The sequence below is a fragment of the Anarhichas minor genome, unplaced genomic scaffold, assembly GCF_050575085.1.
Source record: "Anarhichas minor isolate MPS153535 unplaced genomic scaffold, ASM5057508v1 ptg000024l, whole genome shotgun sequence".
Taxonomy (NCBI): domain Eukaryota; kingdom Metazoa; phylum Chordata; class Actinopteri; order Perciformes; family Anarhichadidae; genus Anarhichas; species Anarhichas minor.
The window spans coordinates 8,425,937-8,451,678 of NW_027466470.1; the positions used below are offsets into that span (position 1 = coordinate 8,425,937).

Genomic DNA, 25,742 nt, shown 5'->3' on the forward strand with positions numbered 1-25,742 from the left:
AACTTGTTTTTAGTTAAATAAATACGGGTGTCTGCAGGTTCGGCGATTGGGTTGGATCGGCTCCAGGAAGGGTTGTACAGCCGAACAAGAAATCCTCAATCTCTTCCCTATTTTCCAGAAAACATCCAAAAGAGAACATCTCAAATCTCAGCCAGTCTAATCCACCCGGGTTGAGGTGTGCCAACTCTGCCCGTAGACTGAGCATTAGTCCACTGAATATCTAATGAGAGCTCTCTAACCTACATTCCTCTGCTAAGTTACTACTGGCTTACAGTAGTACACTAACAGCCACGCTGACTGCATGCAGCAGCCTGGAGGCCAGAAATGTCTTTATTTCTTTCCTCAAGATAACATGTCAACTGTGACCATAAAAGCCAAATGTTTGCTTACTAAATTCAAGCGAATAGAGAATGAAATTTTACGTTGAATGGCTGTTTTTTTGTTTTCTTCTGAAAGAAAGAGATGCACGTTTTGGTAAATACGGTTAATAGCTCTTTTGTGTGAGATGAAAAGAGTGATACCACTCTCGTGCCTGTACATTAAATATGAAGCTACTGGCAGAGGGGCGATCATCTTAGTTTAGATTAAAGACTGGAAAAAAGTAACAAAATCCAAATATCCTCTGAAGCTCACTAAATACTGCTCAGTTTCTGTGCGGATTGAACAAACACCTTCAATTTGTGCTGAAATGAGACCCTTTGAGATTTACACATAGTTTATTGTTAATATGTGTGAGTACTACTTTTTTAATTTAGCTAAAACATAACCATCAGGCATACACATTTGATTAATGACACGATGTTTCAACTTTACTTACATTTCTTTCATGGTGCTCTGGGGATTTAAGTACATAACACCACATTTCAAATAAGTGAAATCATCTCACTTAAAAGGCAGATTTTTTTGTTTTATTGCAGGAAAGTTCCGACTATCGTGAAAAACTAGTGGAGATGCAGAGCATTTTTATTTTTTTTTAAAAGCTGGTCTCTAATACTACAAACATGAATCTTTCAAGTCAAGAGCACACCTGGGTTTAGCCAAAGCCACAGCCTTCATTCACACCGGAAGAGGAGATGACTGCAGATAGACAGGCTGTTATAGTTAACCCCTTTCACTAGAAGAGTCATTTGCAGCATTGTTACTTGGAACTTCTTCATGTCAACTAAAGAAATGACTAAGTTTGTCCAGGCATGATTTGGAGATAGAGCTATGAAATTATGAAATTTGTCTTTTTAATGACTCATAACATACACAATAAACACTGTCAATGCTACATGTCCCAGCATGTGGCTCATTTGTTTGGTCAGTAATGATCTTGTATCTAAATGGATACATATATGTTCAGTGTGCAAAAGTAAGGTAATTGTAATTTTGATAATATTTTATATTGGCTATGGAAGCAGCATGTAGAGGTTTCAGCATATTGGTTTATTGGTGTAGTTATGTATTAGCCTTGTTCCGGTACAGATCTGCTGATCAGACTTCTCACTTCTATCTCATGCACAAACACACCACCACCACCACACGCAACCATACAAACACACAATAGTAAGATGAGTTTGAGGAAGCATGACCATTTCCTGCAGACCATGTGTGTCTTTGCCTGCCTCTCTGTCTGCTGTCTGTCTCATTTCAATAATGATATAATGATAATAATGTAAATAATGCAAATTATATAACCAATATAAATAATAATAATAAAGTTTTGCCAACCAGATTGTACTTGTACCGTAAGAGAAAAAGACAACAAATCACATTAGGATATAACACAACATAGGCTACAAACACCAAGTTCTCCAATGCTCCAAATGAAGCCAATGCGGAAATGCCAAAAACTGCTGTTCCTCAAAGGCCACTTGATGTTGGCTCCAAAAGAGAGTCAATCCCCATAGACCCCACTTGTCAAAATGCCCATCTTTACAGCATTTTACATGTTTACAGCCTGGCACAAAAAATGTTTTTGGTCTCTATAGCTAATATCCCTGTTCCATGACAACTGTAAGGGGGATGACTTTTTAAATAACTCACCCGTTTAGATTAAATTAAGGCTTAAATAGCATTCTCTGTCTGCTCTCTCTTTGTGCCTGTATCTCTCTGAGCCATTCAAAAAGATTTTTTAACACACCTTTGTTTTTTTACCAGGTTATGGACACACTATCCAAGCTCTCCTACACAGCAATTGCACAGCAAGGAGTAATCAAGTAAGTTACCCAATATTAAAAAAACAAAAAAACAAAAAAAAACAGTCACTTGACATTTCATAAAGTTGTCCTCGGTGTGCTTGAGCTTTTTCATTTTTTTTCCAGCAATGTTTCTTTAAAAGCCTGTGACTTTTCTTTTGCATTTTGTGGAATTGTTTTAACGTTCTATGTATTTTTTTATATTATTTTGGCATCTATAATAATTTTTCGGCATCCACTGAATGTGATAATGGGCGAGTTGCAGATCTCCATCTAAATAAGATTTGGTTTGTATCCCCAATAAGACTAGTTGTTACCAATTTGTGTCCTTTTCTGCTGTACAAAAGCATATAAGACTGTTCTGGGTATTTGAAAACACTTGAACACATCAATTTTGTTTCCTGCCCAAAGCAACTCATTGATAATATTTTCTTCATATTGATTTTTCTGTTAAACACTGAGCCTCACTCTGCTTTGCTGTCATTCCCAGGCCATTTCCAACAGAGGAAAGCCTCAAAGACGAGGACATTTACAATAATCTGGAAGACTTGATTGAGTATGTATGAGGCCCCTCTCTGCAGGGCCATTACTGGTGTTGATAGAATATGATTCTTTTGCTCTGTAGCAGAACCAGCTCTGCTCATTATCCATGCTCTCCAGGGGTCTGGACACCCACATGTTTTGGTAAAAGGCTTGGCTCCGTTTCTCTGTTGCTGTCAGAGGGAACGAATGAGTAATGCTGCATGTTTTTGCTGAGTTCTTGCACACCACCCACATCAATCACATTTGACTGACAGATAGAGACGAATAAGGCAATCAAATATGAGTAAAACAGGTCCAGTATTTGTATTATTTTCATGTCACATTCGAGTTATATTCAGAGCATGTTTTCTTTGAATTGTGCATTATGCTTCTCATTATCTAATACATGCAGTGATTAAGATGAGTTAATGCATATGATGAAAAGAACAGCCCATGATAGAAAACGATTTGTAATCACATATACTCTTTACAGAAAGCGTGTTGCCTTTTGTTTATATCTGTGTAAATGTATTTTTGGTTTAACATTGCATTTAATATCATATTGTTTCCATTATTCACAAATTGTTGCCCCATAGCTTTCACAATGCAGTAAGTTATTTGTTAATGTGTGTGTGTGTGTGTGTGTGTGTGTGTGTGTCTGTGATAGTGAGAATGCCCCTGATGATGATGACGACTTGTATGCAGCGGTCTACGGGCTGGAAGAAGACTCCGCAGATGGAGAGATCTATGAAGACCTCATGAGGAATGAGCAGCATCCCCCCTTGGTACCGCAATGAGTCACACTCACACACACACACACACACACACACACACGCACACACACACACACGCACATGCTTCAGGGGGACTATAACCTACAATGTCACACTTCAACTTCTCACCTTGTACAATTGTGTGGATGAAATCCTCTTCTGAACTCAACATCAGGATATCTTTAAGTAGGGAGACTCATAACTGAAATAAAAGTACCAATGCATTAATGTAAAAAATACTCGGTTACAAGTAAAAGTACTGTATTCAAAATTATACTTCAAAATTATACTTGATGACGGTACAGATGTATGATCAGCAAAATATGCTATTAGACACCCAGAGGCGTGACAAAAGCAGCTGTAGATACAGACAACTCCACACACTTCTAGTAGGTCCTAAGTGATGATTGAAAGGGATTACTTTTGTATCAGTCTATACATTATTTTTTTATGATTTTAATGATCATAGTATATTCCCTGTCAATCTTCATGAGCAAAAATCCAGTTATGGACTTTACAGGCGTAAAAAACCATGTCACTTAAAATGTATAAACCATATTATTGTCTTCCATAGTCACCCATGATTGATTAGCCAAAATTAAATGAGATGATAACTTTTACAAAAAAGGATAATATTGCTAAAATAAGCTGCAAATACGAGTATAACTAAAAGTATAATAACGTTTATATGTAATACTCGCAAGAATTGTACATCCTTGCTATACCTGTATAATAATAATAATAATAATTATATATAATTATATAATATATATAACTTTATTTATATAGCACCTTTAAAAACAGTTCACAAAGTGCTTTGTGAACTCTGTATGTTGAAGTAACGAGTTAACACTTACTCAACCAATTCACAGCTCCAGCTGCACATGTTTACAAAAGTAGGCAACAATAAGTCTATTTTTTGACAAAAAATAGACGGAATGCAAACCAGAGGGAAATTCTTCCCATTCCCTGATTTGTGTTAAAAACTATTATTATTATAATTATTATTATCGCCTGGACCTGCAGAAGTGGAACTCAGCGGAGATCTCAGAGTGATTATTGCCGTGTTTGATGCACACAGGAGGAAGTTGGCGCATGCTGCTTTAAAAATACTGTCGTCTATAAGTAATGAGTTTTACAAAAAGAAAGAAAAAAACGTAGCAGCGTTTCGAACTTTTGGTGATGTAATCTGAATACAGATGTCTAATTTCAGCATTCTGACTGCATATTCTCCAGTGTCTGCAGATAAACAAAAGGAAAGATAGTAAAGTTTAGGCAACATTTTCTAAGGTGTGCGTCTTTCTAGAAGCAGGCAGAGGTGGACGTCCGGAGCTGCTGTCTCTCAGAGATCAAACAGACGGAGGAGAAATACACAGAGACCCTGGAGTCCATCGAGAAGGTTCATACGTAAACATCCTACTGTTCTATAGCGCACCATATAGCGCATCATAAGATGTTACATGAAAAGACACATGGTTTTCTTTGTTTTAAATTCATACTAGACAAAGCGTTTTTTAAATGTAATTTTAAAAAGGGGGATATCTGGATAGTCCCAGTTATAATCTTCATCTTAAATTGCACTGCTATGGCCCTGTTGTCTGACTATCTAATGAGATGTCTGTTATTTGTTTCTGTATATGTGCACCACAGCTGTTATTATTATTATTATTATTATTACAATTTCAAATGGTTCACCGGTTCCAGTTGAAACATCAGTTAGTGGAAGAATCTGAGGAGAGGCGCTGCTATGTTTCATTCAGGTGTTCAATTGTTTCTGTCTCCAGTATTTCCTGAACCCTCTCAGGAAATTTTTCTCTGCGGCTGAAATCGACAAAGTTTTTGTCAACATTCCAGTAAGTCCCACAAGTTTCCCTTCTCGTCACATGACATGGAAATGAAATGTTCATATCCAGGTACTGATGTCTTTTTTCTCTCTCTAATGCAGGACCTGGTTAAAGTTCACAAGAACCTGATGGTCGACGTGCAGGACTCCATCTTAAACAAAAATGCCTTAAATCTCTACCAGATTTTCATCAGCTACAAAGAGAGGTATTCAGAAAACATCCATCTACATTTATAGTTAGGTTGCAAGGGAAGTATGTAAGTTGCAACTGCAGTGGCATTTCCCTAAATGTACTTTCCTTTTTGTGGAGTTATGTCTCAGTAAACAGCTTTACGTGTACAGGTTCACTATATCACTGTACTTTCCTCTTACAATTTTCTGTCAATACTACGACAGACGTGACAATTTCAGTTGTGCAGCCATCCTGCTGCACACCGGCTGTTTGCCCTTTGTCAGTTATACGTTTGAATCATATGACAAGAATTTACATGTTGCTATGTGTGTGTTTTAAAAAGTAAGGTTCAGATTTTATGCGGTTTTCTCTATTCCAGTTCTCTATAAATTTCAGCGTCAAATTGAAAGTACTACAAAGTAATACAAATTAGAGGAAGGTGATTCTCTTCTCAGTCATATCATGATGTAATCTAGATGACTGTCTTGCAACAGATTCTTTATCAGAGAATCCCTTGATACCATCTTTGTCATGAGCAACACGATTGCAACATATTACGAGTTGCACTTTCAAATTTTGAGTAAGCACAGTATCGCTCACTGGCTCTCGACACACACTGGCGGTACTTTTTCTCCAAATCACCACTCATCAATGGCTTCCCTGTCTTTCCTCTGCGTTGTAGACTGCTCATTTATGGGATATACTGCAGTCAGGTGGAGATCGCCATTGCTGTGTTAGACCTCATTTGCAAAGAGAAAGAGGATGTCCGTCTAAAGCTCGAGGTGAGACACCTGAATAACGCACATGTACACACACCCCATTCTACAGAGATCATGTTTGCCAGCGGCTCCTAGTGTTAATTCTGTGCACTACACATACATTACATTACATGTTTTATTGCATTATGTATCTTGTTCTATCCAGCTTTAAGAAACTTGAAAAACGGTGCTAGTATAAATTAGTTAAAGTAGCTGATTTCATGTGATCGATTTTGAATAAAAGATAAAAAATATTTGTTTAAAATGTGTGTTATGTCATGTCTTTATAAACTCTGAGCTTGGTGTGTGCTCTATAACAGAATAAGATACAAACGTATTCCATACCCAATTTCACATGACAACAATGAACACTGTTTTGTCTCTTGGTTGACCCGTTCCAGCAACACCTAAGTCATCCGAATAGTGATGCATCATCGCTCATGCTGTTATAAATATGTGTCTCGTGTTTGTTGCAGGAGTGCTCAAAGAGAGCCAACAATGGGAAGTTTACTCTGAGGGACCTGCTGGTTGTCCCGATGCAGAGAGTCCTCAAGTACCACCTACTTCTTCAGGTAAGGAGGTCTCCACTAATTTAAAGTAAGAGTGTCTAAGAGTCTGCTCAGGGTTTAAAGGAAATCAGTTTATTTCAGAGATCAGTCATCCCTGATTAGATAAAGTTGTGTTAATCACGGAAATTTGTTTTATTTCACAAAAGCAGTATTAAGAAATCCAGTATAAAAAAAATATAAAAAGCGAGGCTTGAACTAGTCTAGTCAGTGCATCCTGGCTTTATACCTTTCACGTTGGCCAAGCCAGGTTGAGGAGGTGCGACTAGGTTAAACCAGATTCAAGTTGAGCCAGAATTGAGTTATTCGGATACATGTGCGTTCACAGCTTTCTTCAAAGTCACAGATTTTATGCTAAAATGGGCAACAGCTACTAAAGGAAGATTTCAGACGCAAATAATACGTAAAAAGGAAATCAGGCAGACAATAGTGGACTGTCTGAACGCGTAAGTAGCCTAAAAATATACATTTACTAACCGTATATATATATATATACATAAATAAATATATCTAAATAACAATGATTAATACATTTTGCTGCTTATATGACATGACATGCTTACAGTGTGCATTAAAATGATCACCTGCTTTTCTCTTTAGCTACATATCTAGGTCCTGCAGTTTATTTTATATTTGATTTTCATCTCTGCCGATTCTATTTATTTTTTAGTGTGTGCAGTACATCTGACAGTATGTGAATTCTGTTAAACATAACAACAGTAACGATGACTATGACATGAATAATTATAAAAAGGATAATGTTCACAATGTTAAAATCATAAGAGTACTTAACTGAATGACAATATGTAGCTGTGGTATTTAATGCAGTCTAATATGGCAAAATACATACATAGGAACATGGAATAACTGTAAATAACACAATGACTCTCGATTGGAGTGACTGCTGACTGAACAGATAAGGCACGAGGATATATCAAGCTTGGCAGTGAGTCTGGTCTGGAGCAGACTAGCTGCTCATAATATATATCTTCATGGTAACGTATGTGCCACTGACTCTGCCCTGACACCCCCGATTGACCCTTTTTTAATGGATTTGCTGAATCTTGAGTGCTTGTTTTCAGCAGTCCACCCTATTTTTTTACGTTATTATTACTTGCTACATATAATGCTTTTAATTAGCAGCTCCACTGGAACATTTGGCGCCTTAATGCCTGACTCCAGGACACCACAACAGTAGTTGTTGAGGCAAGAATAAACGTCAACATTGGCCAAATTGTACCTGTTGTTGAAGGCATTCAAAGTGCAGCCTTCTCTAAGGATATCACATACATGCTAATTTTACCTCAAGTTTTACTCCTCTGAGATTGACCTCTGGGAGGTTTTGTCAACATTTTTCTCAGTTGATTCGAAGCGTATGACGTCCTTCTTTCAGTAGAGAAGTGGCCACTGGAGGGCGACATTCTCCACAACTTTGCCACTCTTCACAACTTCTCAGCAGATTCTCAGTGCAAAAATAGAGAAAGAAAGACAAGTCATTTAGGTGTTGCATTTACTCTTCTTATGTCACATCTCTCAAAGAAAGTACAGTGAATAAAGAAAGTAAAATGCTTTCAATCTGTCTCAATACATTTCAGTTTACAGAATTTTCTTCAAACAAGTGCTTTATAAAAGGGAAGATGTCCGTCACCTGATTGTGAAATACATTTACACGTGAAATTATCATTGCATGACTTATTGACTAAACATGATTATATCTATGTCTTGCAGTGTGGTTGCACTCTTGCTTTCTGTAGAAATCAGACATGCAGCCTTTCAAAATCCCCCCAATTTCACTACCTACTGATAGCTGTGTGACACCGTCTCCCCTGGTTCGTCTGAATCAGAGGTCAGACCATAGCTGGCAGGGCAGTTGAGGACAACGGCTCGAGAGCTGTTTTAAATTGTTGTGGAGGGAGAAGGCCTCTGTGGTAAATGGTGGTGACCCTGGTGTTCTCAGCCACCTTCTGAGGAGAGACTTTGGGAAGTGGGTAAAAAGATAGAAAGGGTGAAATGAAGTGAGAATGGATAACGCTCAGCATGTAAGCAGCACTGTAGAGGAATAATTCATCTCTTCAATTCAACCTTTCATTTTAGATATCATATATAATATGTAATTTGTTCAAGTCTTGATGATGTCATTCTCTGCTACAGTGTTGACAGCATGTCATTAACAGCAAGCATCTGTCTAGAAAAAAAAATCCCAACAAAACAAAATGAAGCAAATATACTGTCTGAAAAAATGGTGGAACTGGTGCCACACGTAGGAAAAATAAACCGCCACAGCATTACGTTGTGATACGTAATTATGCATGCTGCGGAAATGTCTCACTCCGGACTAGTATAAGTTTATTTCGTCTCATGTCTTCTTGGCTGTTTGACTGGTGTTTTGACGGTAATAACACCAAAGTCATCGCCAGGAGATTTCACAGTGCCTCTGTGCAAGTTACACTGCCACCAATAACTGCTATGTGTTGATTAATAAAACAGACATATGTGTGAAGGAGTATTCCGATCCTTTCCTTGAATGTAAAAGTAGCAAAACCAAACTGTGTAAAACATCACAAGTGTTTCACTATTATATATATTGCATGGCTGGATTATTATTACTACTGATCCACAAATGTGTAAGCAGCATTTTCATGTTGTAGCTGGTTGAGGTGGAGCCAATTTTACGCACTGATCATACGTATGCAAGTTAAATCTTTACTTGTAAAGTAAGTATAGCTGTCAAATAATGTAGTGAGGCAGAGGTACACTGCTTTCCTCTGAGACGTAGCATAAAATGTAAATACTCGGGTAAAGTACCTCATATTTATACTTACTGAAGTACTATACTTGAGTAAATTAACTTTGTTTCATTCCAGTGCCTCTCTTCTGACGTACAGCTTTTTGAACGATCTGTCTCTGTCTTTTAAGCTTCATCTTTTATGGTATTAATTGAAGCATATTTGTCCACATTCAGCAAAAAATCTCCCTAATGCCCTCAAATAAGATTCATTTAAGAAAATGACTTGTTTTGTTATGAAAACTACATGGTAGCATTTAAAATCAATAACCCAACTACTCGTGCTAAATATGTTTGAGTGTGAGTTTTGTGTGTGAACAGGGTCTATCCTTTCCTTTTTGTCCTCCTCAAACAGGAACTAGTCAAACACACTCACGATGCTGCTGACAAGAGCAACTTGAAGATTGCTCTCGATGCCATGAAAGTAAGTGCAGTGCTTAAGGTAAATGGTCTGTAATCATTGTGATTTCAGCTTGTTTCCAATAGCAGGAGGATTTGGTGGAAACAGGCTGTCTGCCATTCAACTATCAACTTTTATTAGATGACAAAAGAAGAAGTCATGAATCACTCATGGTTTTCTGCTACAAGTGGGTGTGAATTGATTAAGCCTACATCACACTGGTGAGTGCTTCACTTTTCCAGTCCTGTAGGTAACCAGAGTTTGATAGGCAGCTGATATGAGAAAACAAAAAAGGCAGAAAATGCGTCATTTTAGACACCTTGAATGCTTGATTCATACTTAGAATATTTACATGACGTGCATGCTCAGCTCACAGAGGCACAAAAAAACACCCTGCCTGCAACACACACATACATCAGTTGACATTAACGTATATCTGTATGTTAAATCCTCAGCCAGCAGTTGCTGAGGTTAGCTTAGCATTAAGATTGGCAACGGAGAAATGGCATCAGCAGTTTGCCTACCAGCACCACTACAGCTTAGTAATAAACACGTTATATCTGTTTTTAAAATTTTCTTTTATCTGTACCAAATGGAGTGTAAAAATAGGGTTTTATCTGGTCCACTATTCACCGTAACTCGTTTTAACATTTTGGTTTGAACAGTCTTTATGCCAGCGGTGTCCTGGCTCCACCATGACCAGTCAAGTATGAGAGTGGTATTGATCTTCTCATCTAACTCTCAGCAAGAAAGCAAATCGGTGTACTTTCCCAAAATGAACAAACTATTCCTTTCAATGTACAGATCAGAATATTGTGTGTTTGTGTGCGTCTGTGTTGCCCAGGACCTGGCTCAGTTTGTCAACGAGGTGAAGAGAGATAATGAGACACTGAGGGAGATCGACCAGTACCAGAGGTCTATCGAAAACCTGGTAAATTCAAATCTTTTTTTCTCTCAGCACCTGTTAGTGTACACTTTTTATGGGTGCAAATTATCAGGAAGTCTTTTGGTATGATTTGTTCCTTTTCTCATAATTTATGATGATAACTATCTTTAGGCTTTAGACTGCCTGGCCTGACAAAAACAGCCATTTCGATACGTCACATTAGGCTCTGCGGAATTTGAATGGGCATTTTTCACTATTTTCAGACATTTTAAGGAAAACAATTAATTTAGAAAATAACAAGCAAATTTATTAATAATGAAAATAATTGTTAGTTGCAGCCCTAAACTAGTTAAAGGAGGTGTTTATAGCAGCAGCATCACACTAAAGAATTATCACTGTCATTAACATATTAAGTTAAACAGCTTTTATATTTTTGTAAGAGAGTCTAAACATGTGGGTTTCAGTGCAGAACACATTAAGGCTGGAAATGTGTCCCGAGTGACACTTTTTAACACATTTAAACTATTTTACTATATGCATTTGACTTATTAATGCATTTATTTCAAATGCATTTATGTTATACATAATTCATGTTCATTTTAACATATTCATTTTATTCTTCTCTTATTTTACTTTTAGAATCAGCCTCTGATCAACTACGGTCGACCAAAAGGTGACGGAGAGGTGCGCATGGTCTCCAGTGTTGACAAGAGGAAACAGGACAGGTTGTTCTACTTCAACTTCATTGTCCTTAAAAAGAAATTAGGATATCAGACAGGACAAAACTCCCGCTAAATGGCTGATGAAGTTCACTTTACTGAAACGCAGCTGTTGAATACATTTACCATAATTGTCGACGGTGTGCAAGAGCAAATCTTTATGTTTATATCACTATATAACATTCTGTCTTCTTCTTTTAAAGACATATATTTCTTTTTGACGTGGCCGTCATTGTCTGCAAGAGAAGAGGAGACAACTATGAGATGAAGGACATACTTGACCTCAACAACTTCAAGATCACAAACAACCCCACCACCGACAGAGAGGGTAAAAAGGTCAGTTGGCTGCGAAACACAATATACTTCTATACACATGATTACACAGATGCTGCCCTTGCATATTAGTATTTGTGCTAATATGAATAATATTGAATATAAACTCTCTATTCTTCTCGCTCGTATCAGTAAACTACACTACTAATGTATGGAAACAATGGTATTCAAAATCTGTTTGTCTGCAGATTTCATTGCTAAAATAAATGTTGGATGCTTAATGAGAGTAATCTAGACTGATGGAGGGTCAGTCACCCCCCACAGTTTATACACTACGCTATTTTTCGCCTTTTGGGAACGTTTGCAGGCCGTATCGTGGCGAAGGACACTTGTTGATGTCTTGTTGATGGATGCCCACAGATGGTGTCTTCTCACTCTGGTGCCGATTGCTAATGTGAAAATGACAGTTTGCCAGAATGGGATGGCTCTGTGGTGTTGTATCAAAGGGACCCCATTATCATCCTCATTTACTCTATTGTGCGATCATGATGTGCTTGTTTGGGTGTTGTCTGTCTGTGTGGGACATGTGGTTGGCATTGATTGGTAATTTAACAAGCCTGGTCATGGTCTTGATGTGTTTTGGGGGATTGTGTGTGTCGTTGGCATTATTCAAGGTAGTCTTTAGCATTATTTAATCAACAATCTTGTACTAAATATGTAATGACACAAACAGTGTGATTTTTGCTTGGATATGTCATTATTTTGATCCCGTCCACCTTCCAACATCTTGCTGCACAAAAGTGCACAGACACAGAAAAAAGACAAATATCCACAGACATAGAGATACTGTGTAACTACATTTAAGCTACATAAGCTAGATTCACCTCAACACACACTCACAAAAACGCACACACACCGCAGACGGAGATGCTAATATCAGGTGATGAATGTGTGCAGTCCTCCAAGGCTGCTCATAGCTATATATCATTTTCTGCTAAATGAAACTTCAGAGTGTGAATGTGGTGCCACGGAGCACCCACACAGTCATCAATGATTTAACACTCCGCAGAGCTCTAAAACACTCAGGACCTTGCAGGGCTGACCAATCACTGCCGGGTAAACCCTACCATTTTTCCTGTTATTAGATATGACACAACAGGCTGGAACAGATTAGGGTGGCACAAACTGAAAGGTTTGGGAATTGATTGGAAATTATTCCCAAATATGCCCATGGGTAAGGCCTTTAACGTGTTAAGTGTTGCAGTGGTAGTAGATATTTGGTGGCCAGCGGTTGAGGAACGTGCCAGGCTGTGAATGTGTTGCTGAAGAGAAAACAAGCAAGCAATAGTTATGTTCTACACCCATTGAATCGACCTGCAATTACACGTTTTTCTTGGGTATATTTTCTTTTCTTTCCAGTTGTGTACATATTTTTCTTTTTTTTTTTTTCAACAGTCACACCACAAAAAGCATTTAACTCGGTAGGCATCCCCGGTATTTCAAAGAGTATGCCTATTAGGTATCATGCACTGTTTACAGTTAAACCTACAACTACATCTCACCATCCTGCCATGGGTATCTGAGATTCATGAGATAAATGAAATCAGAAACAAACTCTAAAAAGAGAGACAGTTCAGTTGTTTGCTGTACAGTAACAATGTAACCACTGAGCGATCGTTCCACCCACCATTTTAAAGTATACATTGTGAGATAAGCATGTACATGTAGCCAGGGTAGTTTCCCTTTTATGCAGAAATGTGCATATGCATTCATGACAAAAAGCACTCAGTTTGATTCCTGCCTTCTTCCTGACCTCTACAGTGGTGCTACGGGTTCTACGTGACTCACCAGCAGGGGCACGCAGGCTTTGAGCTCTTTTTTAAGACCAGAGAACTGAAGAAGAAGTGGCTGGATCAGTTTGAAATGGCCATGTAAGTACGCAAGCACACGGACACCACAGTCAGGACAGTTTGTAGGCAACGCAGAAGACCAGTGTGTGTATCACAGGAAAAACTAACTGTGCACTTGTATGCACACGTCTTTGTTTGCATGCATATTACATCAAGGCCAAGGTAGGTATTGACTCTTTCGTGTGCACTGTTTGATCAGGTCTTAGCTGTAATCAAACACACACTGCTGACTATAGAACAATAACACACACACACACACGGTACAAATAAACTGTTCCGAAGAGCTGCAGAACTACAAAGAAGTCACTGCCTCGATGGTTCTTCAAATCAGTGCTTTATGGAGGTACATCTCTTTTATTATTTTGTAACCGTGGGAGTTTTCTTTTAGGCAGACATCCTGTCTGTATCCTTTGTTATGTTTATTCAGGAGTATACGATGTTGTTTTGACATTACACGCTGATTGACTGAACAAATGCTTTTGTGTTTGGGGTGGATGTGTATGAAAACAATATTCCTGATATGCATGCTGACTATCCGCTATGCCCATCCCGAATACATGTTCACTTTTCATAGTGCTCTGGATTATACTTGATATATGCACTGTAGCAAAGCACTACAGTGTGTAGGGATGTACAGCAATGTGCATTTTAAGTGCTTCTCCTTCTCTAACTTGAACTGAAAGTAGTCACACATGAGCTCATAACACATGACCACTAGGCCCTTGACATTTGCTCAAAACCTAATGTGAACTTTCCAAAACTTAAAGAAAAAAATAACCGTTTTTCACCCCCTTCTTCTTGAAACATTTCTTTTTGCACAGATCTGAACCCTGTGGTTTTGTGTCTGAAAATAGCTATGTGTGCCTCTGTGCATTGGGTAATGACACCAGAAGGGGTCCATTCAGAAAGTGAAAATTGTACCTGTAAAGAGGATGTGGGCTCCTGATGAAGGACTCACTCCTGGGAGCACTCATGGCAGCACTTATGGCTTAGAATGGTGTATTCAACACAAAAAAAAATAATGTTTGTCCATGTTCCAGAAAAACTGCTTATTTCTGCTCTGCATGTCCCCCCTCTCACATTTAAACACATGCAACTCAAAAATAGATCTGTCTGGGCTGATTCAAGCCCTCTTCATTTACAAGTACACATTCACTGAGGGTAAAATTGCTTTCATTTTAGCCAGAAGTAGGAAGGAATGGGCAGGAGTGAAGAAATAAATAAGCTTGTTTTTCACACAACAAATTCATTTTATTCAGTTAATAAAGAAATGATTGAGAATGTTTTGTATGTTAAAAAAAAAACCAGACAGACAGAAACACACTGACATTACATTACTTTGGTCTAGACTGAAATAACAGATTCGGATGGGTTGCCACACAATTTTGTACAGACACTCTCACAGTCTCCGGAGGATGAATCTTATAGACTTTGGTGATCCCCTGACTGTTCCTCTAGCTCCACTGTGATGTTGACATTTGGTGGTTTTCATCCCCTGATTTTCCATTTGTCCAATACTTAAACTAATTACATTCCATTTAGCCTCAGCTGTACTTTGTGTTCAGTGACAATTAGACAATGTTAGCATGCTAACACACTAAACTAAGATTGTCTAAATGGTAAACATATGTGAGCATATCGTGCTGAAGTTATCATTTAGCTCAAAGCACAAGTTGTGCCTAAGTGCAGCATCACAGAGCTGCTAGTATGGCTGTTGTTGTTCAATTTAAAGTACATTTAACCATTCTTTGTTATTTTTCCCTTAGATCAAATATTCGACCAGAGAAAGCCAACCACAACACCCACCAGTTCGTGATGCACACCTTTGAAAGGATCACTTCCTGTAGTTTCTGCCACCTCTTGCTCAGGTAATATTCATACATTATAAACAGACTCTTTTGGATAATTATGTAGAGTTGATAAAGCACCTGTAGACCTGAGACAGGGTGAACATAAACTGTAACTATCATTGTAACTATCACTAATCATTATGTTATTGCACTGGTCTTAAGAAAATACACTTTCAAATCTTTTATATATATTGGAGGTATTAAACTAAAGGAACACCGTGGTATTTTACATTTAGTTTTCCTCAGGCAATTTTTGAATTTAGCATCTCACGTAACTGGAAATGGCTTTTTAGCACTGGGTTTAAATTGAAATAACCAGGGACTACAGACTGTTAGCCGTCTCAGTTTTCAGCAGACAGTATCAGTTTTATGGTTTTGGAAAGCTGAATTGACATTTCCTTTTTCTTATCTTGACTGCAACAGATTCAAAATGTCAAGGTATTTATTTTAAGGAAGCTGTTATACATAAAATATATCCTGTGTTTTATTGTGTCCAGGGGCATCTTTAACCAGGGTTACCTCTGTCTGAAATGTGGGCTGGGGGCTCATAAGGAGTGTCTGGGTCGACTAGGAGTCTGTGGGAGATCAGGTGAGATGGAAACCCCCAAAACCGATTGTGTGTCTGTTATTAGACTGCAAATTACACATGATGTTTAGCACTTAAAGCTGAATTATGCCATAAAGATATTTAGCAGTTGTTGCATTATACTCATGTGTCAAGCTTTAGCTCTTTGTCACAAGTGTGGGACATTCGTCCATGTCCGTTACCCTCCCTGAATACAGTACACAGACAGCTAAAGGCAGCTCAGGCCATTGACAAGCCTTCTGAGCAGAAGCACTGTGGTCTTTATGCATTCTGAGGCGTGATGAGGGCCAGCAGAGGTTGACGGTTGAGGTTGTATGTCAGGAAGCCACCACACACTCATTTTGTATTCTTCTCACTGTGTCTGTCTCTCACTTGACTGCAGATTCCGCCAAGCTGAAACCCAAGGTAAGTCCTGGACTGCTTCTCCTCTTTGACTTAGACACAAACATAATAAGTGAAGCATAAGCAGATAAGATAATATGACACACATGCAAAGTTCTGATTGGCCAGACTCCTGTCAACACATAGCAGCTGGCCAATGAGATCCCCTGCTGCACTTTTAAATGTAAGCAATAGTGGAACATTCCTGTTTCTTCAATTTGTGACAGTTAATCTAAAAAAAAGTGAACACTCTATGATACCCTGGTGGGTTGTAGACAAAATGAGGATAATAATTAGAAAGAAAAAAACAAATCCCCTCCTAAAGACAAAATGCTAAGAAATAGAACTCCTGTCTGTCTTTCACTATCAAAAAGGTTAGACCACACATCTAAAGAGTATACCACTCATAGATGATTGTATGAAGAGTATTCTTCAAGTCAGACTGAACAAGGAGTAAGAATTGCCTCTCAATAACCTCTTTCTGCCTTCCTTGTTTTTTCTCCGTCTTTTTTTACGTTTGCTCTCCATCCAAAGGAAAACACAACACCACCAGACCCAGGTCAGTATGGCTCGACCACTTCACCACTTTTGTGGATGTGCTAAGGGCTTTAGGTGTTACCTCTTAAGCTGCTTTCATCTTGGCCCTGCAACAAATCAGAAACACAGACGGGATGAAAAGGAGACGGTCATTTGAAGGCCAGAGTGAGACTTGGAGGAGATAGATGGTGGTTTAAAGCTAACCCTTAGATGTTATAATACCCCTCCTCACATTTGTGATCATATACTACTCAACTTCCCAGCCCAACTTCAAAAAAAAAAGAAATGCAGTGACATGAATCCCTCCTGCTCACACACAGGGTTCAAAGGAGGAAATGAGCAACAACAGCTTCCTTTTGACAAACATATTTGAGTAAGAATAACAAATGAATAATAGGATGCAGAAGGAATCCTTATCCAATGCACAAAAAAAAAAGCCCTTTTCTCACCGGATGCCGTGATGCCTAAACCCAAGACGGCATTGAAATTAATTGCAGTGGGTGGAATCATGAGGACTACGGCAGGAGAGATGCTGGCAGAAAAGCACTTCCAGCAGTCTATATGCCTCGGCCTCAACCGCTGAGCTGTGCCTTTGTGTTAAATCAATTTCAATAAGGGGCTTTATGAGAAAGACAGCCACAGCCGTGCTTATTGTTCTTATTAAAAACATGAATGTTAGATATTCAATTCATCTGAGGTCACCGTCAGCCGCTAGTTTCCTCGGGCTGGTTTGCAGGGGAGCTGTGGCTGGCAGGGAGATGTGCCTGAGGGGGCTAGATGTGTGAGTCTGTGGAGAGTAAGTGGCTGTGTCTTTTAAGTTGGCAGGGGTGTTTAGTCTTAGCCTCAGCCGGATGCTTGTGGCTGTGTTTGTCTGCTATGCCGAGGAAAGATTGGCGCTGCAACGTACAGGAATCAAAGAGATTCATTTCCTGCAAGAGTAAATCGCTGCTTTTTTTTTTTAGGATGGTGCCATTTTTCGTGGTTTGTGGACATGTATGTACATGTTGGGGATCAATTGTGCTGAAACATTTAGGACAATGACAGAAAGGGAATTTGCTTTGTGCACATGATTGGTGCAATAAATAAAAAAACGGACAACATTGTCTCACCTTTACTGATATTTAGTCAGGCAGATAGATTTGTGTTTTTTTTTTGCCCATGTTTTGACATATCTGCTTCGTCTGCTGTCAATCCGATCCAATGCCGTTGTGATGGAGAATTTTGTTTATCGCGCTCAGAGCATTGCAAATATATATTTAAAGAGAAACTTAACAGCAGCCAAACGTCTTGTTTTTGCCAACCCCACCTTGCTGCAGTAAAGTAGAAGAACACTGTGACATTGCTGTTGTCAGTAAGAAGAAGGTCAGAAGTAAAATGAACTGCATACATATCGTTTTGCATGTCGGCTAGGTTACAGTTGGCTCTTTTGAGAGTAAGAGGTCCCTGTAGACTTGAAAGCATTAGAATAACAATTTCAGTTAAAGTAGGTATTAACATCACGTTTAACTCCCCGTGTCTAGCAGAACACTTTGAATATCTGAGTTTTCCATTTTAGTCACAGTCTGAGCAACATAGCGCTCTGTGATTCAAAGGCCTATTACTTATTCCTAGATCTCATAAGTGGTGCCCTTGTACTTATGTCATATATGGTTGCAGTATTTTAGATTTATTACCTAAAAGTAATGATGAATCAGCCTAAACTCTTTCACCTGCTCTATGTCCCTCTGTATAAGACTCTGATAAATGTTTAAAAGTGTGAGTATAGATGTGTTTGTGTTCCCTGTCTCTTTAGGTCTACCCAGGATGGTTGTGATCAGAGACTACAGTGGCATCCCCTGTCCCCAGTGCGGGCCCCCACTAAGCATTCATGCGGGGGATGTCATTGAACTGATGTTTGCCGACCTGCACAGCTCCTGGTGGCAGGTGCGTGTCACTCAGCTCATCTTGGTTTTATCTCGACATCTGTGACACCATGAAAAAATAACATGTCACGGCTCACCGGGTCGGCTTGGTGCACGCACCGTCTCTGCAGTGTCGTGGGTTTGAAGCCGTGTTGCGTGTCACCTCTTCTCTCTTACTGATGGATGTCCCGCTATCTGCAAAAGCTTTCAAAAATATATTAATGGGGTGACATCAACAATTTATCTCCCTTTGGCCATTATTGTTGATAAATTACAAATTACATTGGGGTTGTTTCATCACATTCTGTGTCCTGTCAGGTGAGCCATGAATTTGATATTATTATGAGGTCAGTGTTAATTAGAAATATCCGTCGAAGATCTGTATGACCTCTTCAGAACCACAGTTGCATTAAAAATAGGGTATTTGTCTGTTCTTTCACTCCTCAGATTGAATCATAGCCTACAACAGATGATCTAACCAATTAGTGGCTTTGGTTGATTAATTGAGTGCCACACTGAGGCAATAAAACAGTAGAGACTGGAGCCTCTGGAGGATGTTTTAATGGTTGGTGCACAACCTCATGTACTGGCACATTTAGCAACCATCTCATGAGGTCAGCCAAAGGTCGAGAGCGTTTGACCTTATCTATTTTTGAAAGGATGGTCGATTTATCTGGGGTCTTGCGGCAGCCTCCCTAGCTGTTTCTCACTCTGCTTTACGGTGGCATTAAAGCCTCATCCTCCAGTTGGTGCTGCTCCAATCAGACTGCAGTCTTTGCCAACGGCACGGCTGGGAGTTGGCGGTTAGCCTGATTTCCTATGCTCCGTGTTTCTCTCTGTTGTGACAGAGCACAAGGTGGAGGGTGAGGACATGAATGCGAGGAGACTTCTTGTAAGCCGATAGAACGGCTCGCAGAATGTCATGCTGCAGACCTGATGGCACTGCATTGTTTGTTACCATGGTAACTATGCTGGGAGGAGATAATTAAAGGAATTAAATGATAATACACATTTGTGTCAATAACTGTCCTGTGCATAATTATACTGCAACAAGGCTTTTATTTATTTTTTTAAACCACTTTTTTGGGGCTTTGCAGGGCAGTGAATGATTGCAACGATATCAATAACACGGGTGCAAGGCGATATTAAAGTGTTCTCCAAACCACAAATGTAATTTAATAGACACTGTATCAATCATGATAAAATGTTGTCTGTTAAATATATTTGTGTTTTGGAGTCTGTGTTCTTCACATTGACATATCCACAAAAGAATTCTGCAGTGACTGCCGAATGCATGTCAACAGCTGGTGGCAGTAATGAGCTGAAAAATGTAGGGTGCAGTCGTAAAAGAGAAGACGATTAAGAAGTGTACAATCTCAGATGCATGCATGCGTGCAAAAAACAAAACAATGTAAGTGCTCTCAACAAGTTTTTTTTAGATCTTACGGTCACACACAATGCATTTGGGTGGGAAACACTGGATCTAAAGAAACCCTGTTTGTTTATAATGAAACCTCCACAGGGTACCTTTAATCTTCAGCGTCCCCTGTGGCGCCAGAGGATGGAATTACAGAACATTGAGAATTCATATCCCCTGTTACCCAGAAGGCAATTATCCCCCATCCCACTGGCAGAACAATACAATCAATCACTGTAATTTCATTTGATCCTTTGGCTGCTGCCTATTTATGCCAACAGAGTAATAAGTTGAATCTTTATCATACGCTTATCGAAGGCATAACAAATAGAGAGGGGGTCTCAAAAAACCTTTGATGAAATGTTATTACACAGAATGAATCATAGAGATGGGTAAAGATTCGCTTTCCAATCTAGTTACTGCCGGGGCTTGCACGGTCCCAGAAAGCATTTCATACTCTAATAAAGAGGAGTGAGGAGGAAAGCATAAACAGGGCAGGAAGCTGAATGAGGAGCTCCACATCCCCTCAACACTTACTGTCTTCTCAGATTGACTCAATGGACTTCAAATTGACCTCAAACTCATAACTGGTAACTCAAATTATCTTGAGCTTTATATATATATATATATATATATATATATATATATAGTCTACAAGATGTACATGATAGATAATTAAGGTTATGAAATAAACTGAAGATCTATACATCTATGTAGGGGTAAGTTTGTATACAATCATGTCATTTGTTTTACAAAATTTTTTTTTTTCAGTTGGAGAAAAAAGTCTCTCTACGTTTGTTGAAGGAATTAATGAATTTCTAAAGCTTGTGTTGTGCTTGAGGCAGTTTAGCTAAAATGCAATTGTTAGTCTTTAGTGCAAGCCAGAGAGCGCACGCTGTTTGGATATTCAAAGACCAGAATAAGATCCATTATTTCGTGTTAAACGAGGCTCTTGTTTTGATGCAGTACAAATCTAACTGCCGGCAGAGTTTGAACCATAATTAACTTGGGCTGCAAATTAGATGTACTGCTTGTTGTGTGCTAATTGCTGAGGATTTATTGAAGCGAGTATGGGAGGGGAAGAGAGGAGAGAAAGAGAGAGAGAGAAAGAGGTGTATTTGCTCCCAGACAAATATAATGCGATTAACAGCCAGTTGCTGTTGCAGGGAAAAATTCTGGCGACAACCAAGATTGGCTTCTTTCCAAGTGACGCTGTGAGGCCTTGCCCATGTGTAAGTGTGCATATTTTTCATAGTCAATAAGACACATTTAGTGTGATTACAATGCATTTGGTGGATAATGGCTTCTATTGATGTCTTGGCAAAGAAATGTAGTGCTTTTCAATTGCACTTCTTCGCTGTAGAAGAGTGATTTTAGCCATTAGATGAGGCTTCAATATCATATTACCAAAATGACCTCCACCCCTCGTGTATGGACTCCATAAAAACACAAAATAACCACAATTCTTTTCCATGCCAGGTTCCAAAACCTGTCGATTACTCTGCCCAGCTCTGGTAAGCGATGAAAACAAATGGCTGTAGATTGCTTACGATAACCACAAGTCATTTTCACTTTTTATTGATTGTATTGACTGTTCTCATCCTCATGTTCAGAGTGATTGATTGCAGTGTAAGGGCAGCAGTTGTTTATGGGTGGTTCAGGTTTGCAGGTCCTATGGAGAGATACCAGGCTGAGGTGGAGCTTCTGGACCGAGAAAACGGCACCTATCTGGTTCGACACAGGAGTAAAGAGTGCACTGAATACGCCATTAGTATAAAGTAAGTGACATGATGGCTTGTTTTCATTTATTTCCAATCTAATTCTACAATTTTCACACACTACAGTTTACCAATGATGGTGGAATAAACAAAACACACATAGTCAGCAGCAGTCTTGTGGGCTAAAAACACCTTATTTTGAGAGGCGAGTGGCGAGAATCATTCAAGCTAACAAAATGCCCACATGCAAATGATAGCTCGGCACAACAATGGTGTGGTGTATAAAAACAAGCAGCCCATCACATGTTAAAAGTGGATGGGCCGCAGCAGAAGGAGGTCATGCTGTGTTCCACTCATGCCAGTGAAAAACAAGAAGTTATGGTGACTTTATTATCATGAAGTATGGAAAAAAAGTTTGTCTGGTCTGATGGATCACAGTTGATGTTAAAATGTAGATGGTGGGGGAGAGAATGAAGTTTAAAGGGTTGTTTCATCCTAATTGCAAATAAACACATTTTCTCATTCACTGTCTAGTCTTATCAAGCAAAGAGTTTTGCCCAAGTTTGATACATCTGCCTTAAAGCTTTCAGCCTCTTAAAAAATATACTGTTGTTCGTTAAACTTGGGGCCCCTTGAATTTGAAAGATTTTGCAGTACTCAAGTTATGACATTCATCATTCTGAAAGTTAGCTACAGATTGAGAAATGGCATTTGGATTTGTTAAAGAAGGTGCAATGAGTCAGAAAGTATTCATGAAGTCACTTTGGTAACTTTAGCTGTGAGCTAAAATAGAATCAGTTAAGTGCATTCGACTAATATCTTTATCACCACAATGTCATGGTCATAAGAAGCCTGCAGCAGGATGTTGTTTGTGCCATAACTTTGGTGAATACATTTCTTGTTTGCGATAAGCCTGAACTCAAGAGGTGGGCATATCAGCAGCTGCTTATTCATGATTTTGTTTTTATTTCTGTTCTTGTTCAGTACCATAGCAGTTCACTGTTAAGAGGATTGTGCACCAGGTCACCAACAATTACCCGTTGTTTTTTAAGGCTCTGAGTATCAAACATGAAACTCCGCGTGAGCTACAGGTAGATAAATACCCCTTAATCTGGGCGAAGAAAAGCAGAACTTTCTCCATGGCTAGACATTAGAGGTAATTTAGAATATGTTTTTCTAATTTGAGTATTCACCCTATCTGTGTCAGCGGCACAAGGTTTGTTTGAACCTACATCATACCTAAACATTGTTGAGGTTAATTTTAGTTTACCTTGACGGTCGGCTCAGTCGATGCATCTCCGCTGAATGCAGCATGGGGAAGAGGTGGAATTGGGTGAACTATTTTACCATCTATCTTTTGTCCGTCTCCTCCGCCCAGATATATGTTCAAGGAGAGCCCGATAGCTTTGCATCATACTATTTGCTGCACTTTGGCTATCAGTCTTAGAAATGTATTTCAAAAGGAGGCTATAGCAATGCATTGAAATTTACGATAAAACATCCTTCCCTTTAGGCCTCAATCAACGGCTGCTTTATCTGCAAGTTGAGTGCCTCCGTAGCTGTCTTTTGAAATACAACACTGGCCATTTAACCAGCGAAAATCTTTCAGGCTGCATCAAAGCCTGTTCAGTCTTTAAAAAAGGACTATCTAGTGCCCCCGACCTGACATGACAGCTCCAAGAGATTATAACGATTTGAGGGTGCACTCTGAAATAGTGTTTGGATGTTAAGACTATTTAGCCAGTGACACACCATTCCAGCCCATTTGGTTTGGTGGACTCATACCGTCCCTCATTCACAACTTTGATGCACAGAGCCGGTTTCTGAACACTCCAATCCTAATTGCCTGTCTCACTGCTTAAGATCATTATCAGAATGGCCGTTTGAGATAATGGAGCTTTATATGAGAGCTGCTACTAATCAACTGGAACTGTCTGGTGTCACTAGACACTACAGTGTGTGTGTGTGTGTGTGTGTGTGTGTGTGTGTGTGTGTGTGTGTGTGTGTGTGTGTGTGTGTGTGTGTGTGTGTGTGTGTGTGTGTGTGTGTGTGTGTGTGTGTGTGTGTGTGTGTGTGTGTGTGTGTGTGTGTGTGTGTGTGTGTGTGTAGCCTTGGGAGCCTATAGGAGGAAGGAAATACTCAACCAAACAAGGCTCATCTGTCTCCATGTGTTATGCACCATATAACTCAACACACATCAATAATGTATTACCCGCCATATATTCATAATGTATCTGTGAATTTGCAACATGATCATATGCTTCTCATGCGTTAGACATTGCATTGGAAGATTTACAATGCGGATCTATTTTCAGTGTAACTTGCACATCACCGCGTGGGAGACATGCAGTATACAGCATTTTGCTTTCAATTGGCTTGACAGCAGCCATGTTGGGGGGCATTGAAGCCTGCAGTATGCATGCACTGAACAGTGTGTGTATTTTCAAGATTGGTCCGCAATATTCTTCAACAAAGCAGCTTGCCTGAGCTACTATTCTCACATGACATATGATTAAATGATAATTTAATTATTAACTTATGCCTATAGCATACAATCTCACGCACGTTTGACAGTTAGTAATATACTTAAATGGAACAAAGCTATCGTTAATTATGTGAAATGCTCCTTTGCTTTTCCTACTATTTGTCAAAATGTTTGCCGTGAAAAATATTTATTATTAATGGCGGTGACATTAAATAAAAACATTCAGCTTCATTGTGGTCTTTTGGAGCACCATTTGTATCTTTTCCTGTCGGTACAAAATGGCGATTCTTCAGTAGATTGGCAGGTAGTACATACTATAGATTTAGTACATGGTATGGAAATGGGTCTGTGTTATAGAGGTGTAGCAAAGCTGCATTCCATTTACCTCGGAAGTCAGAGATTGGAGCTGGGAATGACATCACACCCGAGGTGATGGCGTTCCAGTACCACAAGTGGGAAGTTAACATTAGTTCTAGCCAGGGTAGCCATTGTTAGAAATACCAGTTGATAAGAACGCTTTATGTGGTATTTTGAGGTCGGGTTGGTGAGGTTCTCCCGACTCTCCCGAGTCGGAAATCTGACTTCAGGGGGGCGTTCCAGTTGAAATTTCCGACTGGGAACTTCCTACTTCCCAGTTAAAATGGAACGCACTAATAAGTAGTTATCCACACCTGAAGCTGAGCAGCCAGTAACTACTAGGTGGAACAGTTTGTCCACACTACTCAAATGTTTGGCAAAGAAACCATTATTGGATTAAAATTAATTTAGTTATTTTACAAAAGAAATTGCTGCTGTTGATTCGGGGGACTTTTTTGCTTTTCTTTTGTGGGACTTAAAACAATAATACTTTATTACTTTTGCTTTTAACTGCATTATTTAAAAGTTGCAACAATACTCCAATATGATTTTTTTCTTACATTATTTGGTTTTCTTGTTAATTACTCCACACTTTTAGCCTCTAATGCTTCTTACATTTAAAATCAAACAAAGAAGTGAAACCTCTGTTGGGTATAACTGTTTTCCCTGCTATGAAAGGTCTCAATCAGACACTGGTATACAGTATTAATTTCGTCTGACAGG

General features: G+C 39.1%; 1 protein-coding gene across 2 annotated transcripts in view; it reads left to right on the forward strand.

The window, feature by feature from the left end:
• The window catches only part of LOC142956931 (guanine nucleotide exchange factor VAV3-like), a 45,705-nt gene that overhangs the window by 9,589 nt on the left and 10,374 nt on the right, over positions 1–25,742 (forward strand). Inside the window, exons 3-23 of one of the 2 annotated variants that reach the window (XM_076098722.1) lie at positions 2,143–2,201; positions 2,671–2,736; positions 3,370–3,487; positions 4,782–4,874; positions 5,260–5,328; positions 5,421–5,524; positions 6,173–6,272; positions 6,725–6,820; positions 9,955–10,023; positions 10,844–10,930; positions 11,525–11,610; positions 11,808–11,940; positions 13,699–13,808; positions 15,554–15,655; positions 16,135–16,226; positions 16,606–16,628; positions 17,139–17,163; positions 18,934–19,064; positions 21,626–21,691; positions 21,939–21,973; positions 22,121–22,237. In XM_076098722.1, coding sequence (XP_075954837.1) covers positions 2,143–2,201; positions 2,671–2,736; positions 3,370–3,487; positions 4,782–4,874; positions 5,260–5,328; positions 5,421–5,524; positions 6,173–6,272; positions 6,725–6,820; positions 9,955–10,023; positions 10,844–10,930; positions 11,525–11,610; positions 11,808–11,940; positions 13,699–13,808; positions 15,554–15,655; positions 16,135–16,226; positions 16,606–16,628; positions 17,139–17,163; positions 18,934–19,064; positions 21,626–21,691; positions 21,939–21,973; positions 22,121–22,237 — 1,781 coding nt within the window. The remainder of the gene's footprint in view (positions 1–2,142; positions 2,202–2,670; positions 2,737–3,369; positions 3,488–4,781; positions 4,875–5,259; positions 5,329–5,420; positions 5,525–6,172; positions 6,273–6,724; positions 6,821–9,954; positions 10,024–10,843; positions 10,931–11,524; positions 11,611–11,807; positions 11,941–13,698; positions 13,809–15,553; positions 15,656–16,134; positions 16,227–16,605; positions 16,629–17,138; positions 17,164–18,933; positions 19,065–21,625; positions 21,692–21,938; positions 21,974–22,120; positions 22,238–25,742) is intronic. The other variant, XM_076098723.1, reaches the window with a different exon arrangement.